The 14,036-nt window shown below is 39.9% G+C and overlaps 1 protein-coding gene across 4 annotated transcripts in view; it reads left to right on the forward strand.

Annotated features, from left to right (window-relative positions):
* The window catches only part of LOC124172825 (transcription factor E2F5-like), a 57,110-nt gene that overhangs the window by 6,343 nt on the left and 36,731 nt on the right, over positions 1-14,036 (forward strand). For all 4 annotated transcript variants that reach the window (XM_046552318.1, XM_046552317.1, XM_046552319.1 and 1 more), the window contains exon 3: positions 2,245-2,356. In XM_046552318.1, coding sequence (XP_046408274.1) covers positions 2,245-2,356 — 112 coding nt within the window. The remainder of the gene's footprint in view (positions 1-2,244; positions 2,357-14,036) is intronic.

Genomic DNA, 14,036 nt, shown 5'->3' on the forward strand with positions numbered 1-14,036 from the left:
TTGACGCGCGATTGAAAAATCGCTCTTATTTCCTTCGTCGCAAACTTTTTTTTCAAGACTTCTACTGAGTACTCTTTAGAAATCTCTACTTTATATTGTGGTTCAAATTTTCCGAGTTATATTTTTCGTAAACGAAAGATAATGTCTACGTAATGTCAAATTTCACGTGAAAAACGGGTCGGCCATTTTGCGTTGTAAAACCAGACAGATGAGAGCCAGAATCTTCAAAAGTCATTGAAAGTATAGGCAAAGCACCAGATCAAAGGAATATTGCGTTTTTTATTCCACAAAACTCATACCAACGCAAAACCACTGGGATAAATTCAAAGATTCTTTGAGGAAAAACGATATCTCGTGTGGCATTGAAAAATTGGTCATGTTTGGGCCTCTGTATCTCACTAAAGGTTCGCATTTATGTAAAATGGCATATAAATCAATATTTGGTAATGATTTATGAGTATTTACGCTGAGTTTCAAGTCTCTATCCCCGAAAAGGTCATTTTGGACTTTATTCCAGCTTTTTCCGATTTCGGACCAGTGTGCGCGGGGTAGGAAGACGATCGGCCGCCGCGGCTGGCGTAAAGGTATTCGGCGCCCACGTCGACAACAACAATAGTGTATTCGGCAAGCTGAAACCACTGAAACTACCAGGCCAAGGCATTAGAATGACTTATCGGCTTTAAAAACTGCATTATAACATGAGTTTCATGATAGCGCTTCCTGTCGGCAGATTGCTGGACCTACTAGCCTCGAATGCTCTGTAACCTTAACTATTCGACTCGACATCCGTAATGCTACTCGAAACGCTCGAGTCGAGTACCAACTACTCGATCGACTTGAATTTTCGAGTACTCGCACATCCCAAGAAGATATGTGTTTTGTTATTACGGTTACGTGGCGCAAAAATTCAAATGACTATTGGAAATGCGGTCGTATATTTTGTTGTTTGAAGTACTGCTGGAATCGGAATCGATTTTTCGCCTTGACAAGTACTCGTTTTCGATTCCGGTTCTTGGCCGAGAATCGAGGAATCGAAGAATCGAGGAATCGAACCGACCCATCACTAGTAATAATGAATTTATGCGTCCAGAATAGCCAAAAGTTAAGATATTACCAAAGTCTCGGGAAGGAGAGGAGCTGCTGGTGATGGCACGGTTGGATAGCGAGGCGCTTAGGTCGCACGGGCCATACAGCTCACGCTTCGACTCCAACTGACGGCTACATCGCTGACTGACCACTGACGAGTAACAAGTGACAGAGTATGAGTTACTGAGTGAGTCCGTGAGTGCGTCCCTGAGTGTGAAACATTAATCGCTGAAAATGTCATTCCATGTACGTAATTGCAGCTGCATTAATGGTCCCTAGTTGTCTCGGTACGATTTGCGGAGGTAGTTATCTCATCTCGGGGGTGTCTCCTTGGTGTGATAAGTGAAGGTTTTACAATATAAAGAGGTTCACTACAAAGAGGTTTGCCTATAAATTTACATGTAAATCTGACGGGACCATTGGGGTGGTATGAAGAATGGAAGTTTATGATGTAAAGAGGTTCACTACTTAGAGGTTTTACTGTACTACAGTGCAACCTCGATATAACGACACCCCACGGTGCACTAATAAACACTCGCTATAGCGAATTGTCGCTTTACCGGAGGTGGAGCAAATAATAGCCACTATACCTGTTGCGAACAGATATACAGGAATAAGAGTGGTGCGGCGACAGATAAACATCTATCCGATAAACGTAAGCATAAATCCAGGCGAAAGGCGATGTTTTTTTGCATCACTAAATTTCCTTACTCAAATAACGACTAACTATTCAAACAATTTATAAGCGCCACACTGAATAAAAATCATGCAAAGCACTGTTTCGTCAATCATTATATTTATCGAACGACAGTTTGCCACATAAATTTGAGACTGAGCACTCCATTAACTTCATTTCTAACAGATCGCTAGCAATTACAGAGGTTAAGGAGTCTTGATGAAAGTCTTCTGGTGGTGAAACCCTCGCTATGGCGAGAGCCAACACCATAGGGTCTCGTAAAAACGAATTTTTTAACACGCTTATTGTAGGGTCAATTGACGGTGCATCGGCTATCCCTCGTAATAGCGGGGGTGTCGCTATAGCCCGTACTCGCTTTAACGAGGTTCCACTGTATGTTTCTTTATCTTTGTCTTTTCAGGGCACATAACGCCTGAACTCAGAACCTAGTTGCACACCTAATATGTTCTCTATAATTGCAGGGGTGCGGGTCCAGGGTGCAACACGCAGAAGATGGCCGATCGGCTGAATCTGCTCAAGGGCGAGGTGGCTAAACTGGATGAACTCGAGAATCTCCTCGACAGGCACAAGCAGGTGTGTGGTCAACATTTGCAATGTGTTACACTTCTTAATATGTCTATTTGCAGCATTTTATCCAGGCTGATGATGGGGAGAGACGACACCAATAATCAGATAACCCAGACTTTCACTTAAATATCTTGTAATGTTCATAATTTACCTAAAACATAAAATGTATTAAAATTCTGGCGTAGGTCTCTGCGGCGTTGCTCATGGTCAGTGCTGATTTTCGGGCTCCTCAGCTGTGGTTGTTTTTGGATGACAACAGTTTCGGGAGCCATCCTGCTCCCGTCTTCAGGTCGAAGGTGAGAAGTTCTCGTTTTTGGCCGCCTTATATGGCTCTGTCCCGCTGCCTGCCAGACGCTGATTGGCCAATACCCTCTTCCAAACGTTGCTGATTGGGTAGCCTTGGTCTCGGTTGAAATTATTGTTTTTGTGCATTTCCAAGGCTTCCCTGATCAGCCTTGGATAGTAGCGATTCTCCTTGGCCACCATCTTCGTTCCTTCGAAGTCTATACTGTGACCTGCCTCACTCCACGCGTGTTCTGCAATGGCCGACAGGTGGAGCTGCTCCTGTTTTGTGGCTCTTGCATGTTCTGTTATCCTGGTCGCCATTCCTCGGCATGTCTCTCCTATGTAAGCTTTCCCGCACGAACACGGCACTTTGTAGACGCCTTCACATAAGTCTTGTGGAATGTTGTCTTTCGGTCCAGGTACTAGGTTGTGGATATTGGTCATGCAATTGTACCTTGTGACCACGTCGTGTTTTCTCAGGATTCTTGAAATTCTTTCCATATTAACTGTTGTCATCCAAAAACAACCAATGCGGATGAGGAACCCGAAAATCAGCTCTGACCGTAAAATGTATTACTATTTATGCAGTTATTCTGTTATTTTAGAGTGCTTCCCAAGCTCATTGAGAGCTTTCTTTGCCAGTTCGCGATCTTTTTAGCGGCGATAACATGGTTTTACTCAAATTATTAACGCTCCATCAAAGGCCTGGTTTCGAAAACCACACATCCGTGGCTATTTGATCACGGATACAGAAAAGTGGTCTGCACAAATGCTTCAAAACCACTCCTCGACGTCGGAAACTACACTGACAGGCACCACGCCACGTAGTCGCCTCTCGCACAAGTTGCACGAGTTGCAACTGCTGCGGGACGTGTATCCGTGATAACTGAGCGCGGTCGCGCACTGCGAGGCTTGGAAAACAGGAACACGGTGCTCCCGTGAATGCAGCTAGCACGCAATCGCTTCCGTTTAACCCCTTGCGCTGTAATGACGAGTCTAGCTCGTCATGAAATTTCGATGCCAAACCACGCAATGACGAGTGTAGCTCGTCATCGGATTTACATAATTTTAGCTCTATTTAGAGGAAAAATAAAATTAATTTGAAAGCTTAACAATGTTAAAACATGCATACTATACATAAATAATTCATTTTTCATGAAACATGGTGCATTGGAAGGATAAAAGGATTTTATTCCAGTAGTGGTAGCTGTGTTCTCCATGTTTAATAATCACATTTTATTTCACGGTTTTTTACGTAGATTAAAAATCATCATTTCATTACCTATCATTTTAATTAATCTAATGGAAAATAATAAGCCCTGTGTATCCTAGCATTAAAATGGAGTAATTCTGGTTATTTTGCATCTGATTTTACTTTTTTATAGATATCGTGGAAAATATTGAGCGAGTGTGAAAATTATGCACGGATAATCCATAACACGGATATACCGCAGCCGGATAGTCAGTAGTGTGCTGTATTTTTAATAGACATAATAATAATAATGCTTCAAAACCACACCTCGATGTTGGAAACTACACTGTCAGGCACCACGCCACCTAGTCGCCTCTCGCACAAGTTGCCCGGGTCGCAACTGCTGCGGGTCGTGTATCCGTGATCATGGAGCGTGATCGTGCACTGTGATGCTTGGGAAGCATCGCAGTGCTCCCATGAATGCAGCTAGCGCGCATTCATCTCCGTTTAACTAAGGGGAATTTAATGGAAATATAAGCCTGGTGTATCCTAGCATTCAAATGCAGTAATTCCGGTGAATGTCCCATTTTAATTTTTATAAAGATCGCGGAAAATATTGAGCGAGTGTGAAAATTATGCACGGATAATCCATAACACGGATATACCGCAGCCGGATAATCGGTAGTGTGCTGTATTTATAATAGACATAATAAGTGGAATGGCAACTAAAACACCGAGAGAGAGTTTTACTGGGTAGCCGCAATGAAATTCTTGTATAATTAACTTGTTTACATTTTCTGCGTATTTTTGAAAGATGTTATGTAATGTTAGGAATTTTCATAATTTATTGTTAAGCATGAGTTAATTAAAATAAGGTTTAAATATGTATATTTCGCTCTTTTGGAACGTTACTCCTAATTAGTATGGAACTCAATGGTTCGGCTTTTGTACACGTTTTAAGGAACGCATTGTGTGTGAAATTGCGCGCCTGTATATTTACCCATCTTTTTTCCGCTATTCTGTTATCCGTTTCAAAACTCGTATCTTCTTCCATTAGGCAACTAAGCTTACAGCAATAAGTCTATTTGCTAATAATATACCCCTGGTTATGATGATTATTCATTGAAACCTGAGTCACTACTTTTAAATAAAGAGTGGTAAAGTACTAGATATTCATCCACGAAGCCCTGTTTAAATGCATAGTACTGGACACTCTCGTAAATACGAACAATGTTACTACGAAGTTCTCGTTATTACTAAGCAAATAGTTAGTCCAGGCCTATCCAAGCTATAGTAAAAGAAATGTTATCGCAAAATTTTCGTTATTACGAAATTACCAACCTCAGTCCCGGTCCTGGCGGTTACAAAAAGAACTTACACTATACACGATGATGTGTTATAATCATTGTTCCACTTTAAAGTTCCTATCATGCACTGTGCTCAAGAGCGTTAATTATGGTTCTTTCTTCAGTAGGACATAATTCAATATGCAGGCAACATCATATTATAAGCTTCATTCCTGTGGATTCATGGTAATTCACTCATTACCGCTAGTAAATTGGGCGTAAATGAAGTCCTCTTCATACGAAAATTCTATTTACGAACTTTCAGAGATGTGAACTTTCACAAAATAGGTTAGTTTCCTTCATCAAAGAAAATGAAAGGCATTGATTGCGATTCGTTACCTACCATTAGCGTATTCATAATATACAAATTATATGGTTTTAGAAATACCGGTTTGGACGAATGGCAATTGTCAATTTTAACCTCATTTGAAAAAGGCCAGATTTGGCGCCCATGCGATGCCACTCCACGTGACGTCACAGGGACCTAGTTTCTATATGAGTAGATAGGAGTTATAAATCGTCTGAGGTTACCAATGCATGCATAAGGCGCAGAGCTCAGGGAAACATCTCTTAATAATCACCTATTAAAACTGGCTAAGGTCGGAAAGTTTTCTTCGTTTGATAAGGTATTAATAATCCTTATTTAACACATTCGGTGCGGACATTCAGGACACGACTTTACGTAGGACCGGGAATCTTTTTCTTTTGATTACCAACCGTTGCTTTACATAAACAAATTTTACGCCAATATTTTCGCTGAATTTCATTTTTTAACCGTTAATTTTTTAAACATTATCTCCGCCGCCTATCGGCGGCTGCCCGATCGGCGAGATTGTTTTCAAAAATAGATGTTAGCGCATATCTTTCTATTTCCTACTATTTGTTTCGTATAATATTTCGGTAATGTAATGATTACACAGGCCAACAAAAAAAACAATTTTTTTTGGTGCCGGGAATTTTTGAGCTGATATTAACAATATGTGTGGTGCTGAATCCAAATATGATATCCGTTTTTATGTAACAGCTCTACTTTTTTAGATACGGCGCATTTTATGATTAGATTCTTTTAAATATTTGATATATTTCAGAAAATATTTTTCAAATTTAAATCAATCTATAAATAAACTAATTCATAACCACTCTGCAGTATTTACTTTGAAAATCACCTTTATACCTTAGAGAAAGGGGTTGGGGAGGATTTGGCGTGTTTGAAGAAGGGAGAGACAGGCGTAGAGAGTGGAGACAGAGGGAATAGATACAACTAAGGGAAGTGGGAAACCCACGGTGGAAAAGGACCCTAGTCATAGCTGTAGAATAACGACACGTGGAAAGAATTACAGAAAAGTGGAGAAGAGTAAAAAAGGGGGATAGGAGCGTGTCTTTGAAAATGAAGAGGCGGAAGTAATGAGTAAGGGGATTTCCGAAAACAAATGTTCAAATTCTCAAAGTTTTTGTAAAGCAACCTCTAAAAATGAGCTCAATTCGAAGAAGCTGTGTAAATCATTGTGATGAGTTTTGTTACATTTGTGGGGAATATACTTTAAAATAAAATAGGAAAAACATTACAGACTTTGTGAAACGTGCATACCTGGGATATTTTGGTGTTCAGCTTGGTGACCAATGTAAAAAGTGGGAACCACATGTTGTGTGTAAAACATGTACAGAACATCAGCGGTAGTGGGCTACAGAAAAAAGGAAAAGTTTGGTGTGACAATGGTTTGGAGAGAACCTACAAACCATATTGATGACTGTTATTTTTGTATGGTAAATGTTTCGGGAATTAATCGAAACAATCGCCACAAGTGGAAATGTCCAGACTTGCCTTCAGCTAGACGCCCGGTACCCAATTCAGAAGAAATCCCGATCCTAATATTTCAGACATTACCAGATGTATGTGAGGATATGAGCAATGTGAACATATTCCTGATTCTATTGACGACAGTGACAGTGACTACGAGGTAGTATCAGCAAATCTTCCACTATTTGATCAAGATGAACTAAGTGACCTTGTTAGAGAATTGAACTTATCGAAGGAAGCATCTGAACTACTACTAGCTTCAAGGATGCATGAAAAGAATTTAATGGAACAAGGTACAAAAATTAATTTTTATCGCACAAGGGAAAAGGATCTGCTACCCTTCTTTACTCAAGAAGACAATCTTACATTATGTTTAGACTTTGGAGGTCTTCTGAAAGGAATGGGACTACCGCAATATGAAGCTAGTGATTGGCGTTTGTTCATTGATAGCTCCAAGCGTAGTTTAAATGTGTTCTTCACAATGTTAACAAGTTTGCCTCAATACCAATCGCCCATTCAACAGAATTTAAAGAAGAATATGATACAATAGTGTTGGTCTTACAGAAGATAAAATGCCAGGGACATCGCTAGGTGATTCGTGTAGATTTAAAAATGGTGAACTTTCTTCTTGGGCAGCAATTTAGCAACACAAAATATCCTTGTTTCTTGTGCCTCTGTGGTAGCACGGACAGACAAACCACTGGATTAAGAAGGAGTGGTCAAAGAGAGAAAACTTAATTGTTGGGTAAAAACATTATTGCCGAGTCTTTAGTCGAACGTAGGGAAAATCACCTTACCGCCCTTTCATGTTTAACTAGGCCTAATGAAGCAATTTGTAAAGGCTCTTGACAAGGATGGACCATGCTTCGGCTACATAAGAATAAAAATGCCGCAGATAAGTATAGAAAAACTTAAAGCTGGTATTTTTGATGGGCCACAAATCAGACCACTTACAAAGGATCCTGCTTTTATCAAGTCAATGAATGGGATTAAAAAAAACAGTTGGCTTTCATTTGTAATAAAAAAAATTCTGGGAAATCACAAACGAGAGAATTATCTCGAGCTGATAAACAATATGCTCACTAACTTTTAATCACTTGGATGTAATATGAGCATAAATATTCACTACCTGCACGGTCACTTAGACTGTTTTCCTGAAAATTTAAGCGACACAAGTGAAAAACAAGGTGAAAGATTTCACCAGGAAATCAAAACAATGGAAGATCGCTACCAAGGAAGATGGGATAACGATATGATGGCAGATTACTGCTGGTGCTTAAAACGAGACTGTTTTAACAAAGTGCACGCAAGAAAATTGCGCAAAAGAAGCTTCCGAAGTGTTGAGTGACGTTTTTACGTCTTTTTTTCCTTTAAAGTGTTTTATTTCAGTAAAAATGTAACTATTTGTATTCAATCGTATTATAAAACTATTGTTGTTGTAGGGGTTATAACATTCCTATAAATTAATCAAGTCTCTATATTTTGTGGGTTATATCATTTATGTAATTTTCCCATATCATCATATTGAACATTTTTTTACGTAAGTAACAACATATTTGTATCTTGAAAACTAGAGCTGATAGGAAAAAACTAATATCATATTTGGATTCAGCACCCCAATTATACTTGAAATCAGCTTTGAAATCTCCGGCACCAAAACCACTGTTGACCTGTGTTATCTATGACCAATTTATTAATATTGACGACAATTTTACCAACAATTTTTCAGGTCATTACCATGCCGCCTATCGGAAGTGAACCGCTCTCCGTGATGTTTCCTATTCTGCTAATGTCGGCAAGCAAGCTCTTTCCTCGCATAGCAGTGTTATTTATTGGTCTCACGATTAGACTAATGCAAGCCAGAGTAGCAAAAACTTTAAACATAAAATTTTATTTAAGTATACTAAAAAAATGTGTATTTCAAAATAATTACACGCTATTTTGTTTCAAAACTTCATCTAAAATATATTTCTTCTTTGAATACAATTCACACTTTTATTATTAATTCAAACATTAATTGGATAAACATTGCAACAATTGTAATTGGAATTTGCAACATATTTACCGATTAATAGTTATGGAACACTCTAAAACAGGGTTCAAGACATAGTCCTGGTTCACCATCACACATCGGGCAGTACGTGACGACGTCTCTTCTTACTCCTGTCGTTGAGCAGTTACGACATCTTTTTCTTTGCGCTCTTGAACCCTTTTCACTTTGTATTTGTACTGGCAAATGGATCTTTTCCTTTCGCTGGATTGGCGCTGGAATTTCTGCCGGCTTGTTTTTGAAAATAAGACTGGCGATTACACTTTCACGAAAATTCTGAAGACTCATGTGTTGGCTACTAAATTTATTATGTAGTATTTGCGAGTTGTTTAGAAGTATTTGAAACATGTGTATCCCTAATTTTAAATACCATCTCAGGCTTCTTCTCTCCACTGGATAATAAGAAATAATCTGGTCCGCCCTATCTATTCCCCCCATAAATTTATTGTATTCGGCTACAACGCTTGGTTTTTTAGAAATTTTACCCCTTCTGTTTGCTACTTCTATCATCTCTCCACAATGCTCCGAGGAAATCATTAAAACTTCTCTTCTATCCTTCCATTTGTATATGAAAATTCCTTCTTTCGTATACTGGCCCACTACTTCTCCTTTTGCCAATTTTTTATTTACAACATTATGAGGGTTGCCTTTCCTAGTGTTTCTGAGAGTTCCCGTGGAATATATTTTCTTTCCCAGCAGTTCTCGCGACAATTTATAGCTGTTATAGAAGTTGTCCATGTACACAGCATGACCAACATTAGTATAATCAGATAGAAGCGAATGTACAACTTTTTCTGAGTGACCAACTCCCCCAACATTTGGATCCTTGGAACCTGTGTAAACCAAGCAATTCAAAACAAGCCCATTTGGTTCCGTTAGCATGTACAATTTAATACCATATTTATGCCTCTTGTTTTTTATGTACTGCCGGAAATATAGTCTTCCCCTCCAAAGTACCATCGATTCATCTAAGCTAAGTTGTTTCTGAGGATAGTACACTTTTTTCATATTGGTCTGGATAAGATTCAAAAGAGGGCGGATTTTGTAGAGTGGATCACTTGGCTTAGGGTGGCCATCAGGAGCGTTACGACCAAAATGTAGGCACCGCAAAATGATCATGAACCTGTCTCTTGGCATGGCCTTTGAAAATGTGGGAAATTCATAAAGCCCATCTTTTCGCCAATAATATTGAATTTTATTTATTCTGATAAGCCCCATATGAAAAAGTAGCCCTAAAAATATTTCAAACTCCCCTCTAGTCAAGTCTTTCCATGGTTTCATTTTAGATTTATCAGCTACTGATTTATTCTGCAATTTTTGGGCATAAATATTTGTTTCAGAAATTATGTGGTTGAAAAATTCATCGTTTGCCAAGAGCATGAAGAATCCTATTGGATCTAAAACATGAGGCCGTATTTTGAGTCCAGAATTTCCAGTAAAAGCAATAGGAGTGATAACTGGCCGTTCAGTTTGCCATCCTGCCGGGGATATGCGTTTACCTGAATCACTTGAGGCCTGACAATCGCCATTTGCACCACTGTCATCCTCGGAGCTCTCGTCGGTTTCCTCATCTTCAGAGGAGACATCAAAATCCGAATCTGTTGCACTTCCATCCGAAATTTCTTCTTCCCTCTCAAAGAACCGAGCGATGTCTTCGTCGGAGATAGACACAGGGTGACGAAGTGCGCTCCTTGTCCGCTTTCTTGATGAATTCGGTTTATTCTCCATGAAGTCTTCTTAGAGTAAAATAAAGAAAAAGGTTAAATTATTTCTCAATATTGCTGTAAACATTGAAATCAAACATTTCAAATAAAGTCGTACATACCAATTGAGCTGGTTCTAAGTTTTATCTAAAGTATACTTGAAGGTATTTTACGTCATTCGAAGCGAATGGTATTTATGAAGCAACTTCTTATTTATCCTGCGGAAAACAACGAGACCATAATCATTATCGGGATAGCAGCAACAAATAGAAATTCATTTTTTATGAATAAATAGTAAATACTATTGTTGAATTCTAAAGATAATCAATAAATAGAATAATTATATTTATTTTTAAAATTGTACTTACCTTATGTATGCTCCGTCTTTCCAGTAATGTCCTGTTTTGTAAGCTTCAAAAATCCTCAAACTGGAGTGTGAAAACAGTGATGAATTAAAAGCGGTCGTAATACGTGTAACCCATTGAAAACGACGAGTAGTTATGCGGACGAGATTGCCGTTTCCCCTTTATATATATGCCTTGAATAACAATGTCGCGAAAGCAAAAATAAAATAGGTACATTGTACGAAGCACACAGCCAAAAAGTGTCTCCAAAAGGCAAACTGATGGTTTGCTACATAGGAAGTGTTATCTTGACTTCTTTGAAGATAGCGACTTGCAAGATTGTAAAAATATAATTGTGGAAACATGATACACGGAAAAAGGGTAAAAAACGCGTCAGGAATACACGGAATCAAATGACATAGTGAATGAAAAATAAGAAGGCTTCATTGTATTTCCGAAGCATGACATTTGAGAACGGGGGGCAGATTTTAGAATGTAGTTCTATGTAAAGACCGGGTAAAATTCAGGAGACAGCTGTGACGAGCGGGCGACAAAAAAATTTCATTTTGGATCACCAGTGTTTCAAGACGCCGAAAGGCGGCGGCCGATCCTTGGGAAAACACGGCACGCCGCCTATCGGCGGGGCCCGACGCGAATGTGTTAAGCCAAGTACTACCAGCTAGAAGGGTACTATGCTACCTGCTACCATCCTGCGTCGTATCAGCGCTCATAGCCTCGCCCCAAGGTCACCTCACTTGCAGCATCGGGAACCAGAGCGATGTCACACAGAGTTTTCCCGGCATTCATACTTAGCCGTCATGCTTTCTCGTGCTTGAAAATTTTCACTTTTCATTTATTCGCGGAAAATAGATATCGTTTAAAAAAATCTAAAAGCGTGAAATACGTACTCCAGGAGTAATAATCTTTCGATTAAGGCAATAAAATAATAGGAAACCACCCTATTGTGGTTCTTTCTTCAGTAGGATATTATACAGTATGCAGGCAACATCGCTTCATTCCTGTGGATTCATGGTAACTCACTCATTACCGCTAGTAAATCGAGCGTAAATGAAGTCCTCTTCGTACGAAAATTCGATTAACGAACTTTTAGAGATGCGAACATTCGCAAAATTCCAGCGTGTCCAAAATTTCAAATTTGGTGCCTTTGGAGTTGGCTGGTGCGACATCGTGCGTGTAGCAATTAATTTCGAGGTTTAATTGAAATGAGTCGGAGAATGTTGATGTGACAATTGGTGGGAGAGGAACAATGAGGCAAGTGATGGTGGACGGAGATTGTTGTGAACAGCAAAGAGAGGAGTGGGATTGTAATGTAAAGGCTGTATCACACTAGCGACTGCGACCGCCGCTGTGACCGCGATTTCGGCTGCGGCTGCGACTGCACCCCATCACACATTGCGGCCGACGCCACGATCGCGCATGCACACGTATGAACGTTTCCGCTTGTGGCTTGTTTGTTTACGAAAGCCCAAAGAATGGATAGAGAGCAGTAATTGTTGAAATTGTTCCGAAAATATGTTAAAATGTACTTCATTATTACTCCCCTGTGTACTGGGGTCCAATATCCAATATGCTGGGCTTCCATCTTCACTTAAAAAATCCGAAATTATCTCAGCGTTATCTCACAACCTTCTTGAACTTCCCTCGCTACGGTAACCAAAACAAACATGTCTGTCGCAAGCGCGCGAGATTGAAATAGAGCTCTCTGATTGGCTGCGATTGTGACTGCGACTCAGAAGAATAGCCGGTCGGCTAATCTTCTGAGTCGCAGTCGCAGCGTCGACTGCCTCGCTCTGATTGGTCGACGGGCCAGTCGCAGTCGCTAGTGTGATACGGCCCTAAGAGGGAGTGGAGTCACGGTGTGCGGATGTGTTTTTGCTCCCGAGTTTTAAATTATAAAACTTGTTTATATAGTGTAATAAAATTATTTGTTAAGTTAGAAGTGGAATAATAAAATAAATGTCACATGTGGCATAGAGGAACTTGCACTTCGGGCATAATCTGATCAAAGTATCATTTAATCCATTGTGTGATCAGGGACTGTTCAGCGGTTCACCCGTTCTTCCTTCCCGTGGACAGCTTTTTTTTTATTGGCTCTAGCTTCATGGCACGTGCTGCTAGATTTGCTCATCACAATCGTGAGTTAACACATAGTTGTAATGCAGTGTTGCATTCTGCAGGATAATTGCACATTTCAATGCCTTAGAAAGGTTTATCAACTTTCGGAGAAGGTATTGGAACGCATCCGCGAAGATATCAACCCTCAATTAATTTCTAACGAATGTTCTTTTTTTTTTTTATATTTGCGCGTAATTTAATTGCGTATATTATACACATTACTGAAGCTCTTCTGCAGTCGACTATAAGTATTGTATATTGAAGAGACGAGAAATTTTGACAAAGTTTTTTTGCGATGATTCCGAAAAGAAATGATCCTCCGATTTTTCGGTCCCGCGAACTTAGTAATAACGAGTCTACTGTATATGATATTTAACCAGAACTTGTGTCGAACAGGACATAGGAGGGTTCAATGAGCAAGAAGCCGTTAGTGTTATTTTCAATTGATTTAATGAAACAATAATCGTTAGTACAGGAAATGTTACACAAGATTCCAGCACACTTACAATGCTAGCCCTGAGGGCTGGGTTGGTCAGGTCGGCCGTCAGTCTGCGCTGGGCAGTGGTGACTGAGGTGAGCTGATCCGGGGTTAGAAAACACTGTGTAAAGCATAGGTTGGCATCAGTCTGCACTTGGTAGCTGTAACACAGGTGAACCGATCTGGTCGACCCTAAGGCCCTGGTTGAGTGGGGCTAACCGAGGGATTTGCCGGGTTTTTATACCCTGATAGTCGGTGCTATTCACCCCTCCAGACATTGGGTCGGCCTTTGCTGATTCAAGAGAGTACGTCCCTTGCAACATTTTATCCTAAGCCACCCTCAGATGGCGCGGT

The sequence above is a fragment of the Ischnura elegans genome (assembly GCF_921293095.1).
Source record: "Ischnura elegans chromosome 13 unlocalized genomic scaffold, ioIscEleg1.1 SUPER_13_unloc_3, whole genome shotgun sequence".
Classification (NCBI taxonomy): domain Eukaryota; kingdom Metazoa; phylum Arthropoda; class Insecta; order Odonata; family Coenagrionidae; genus Ischnura; species Ischnura elegans.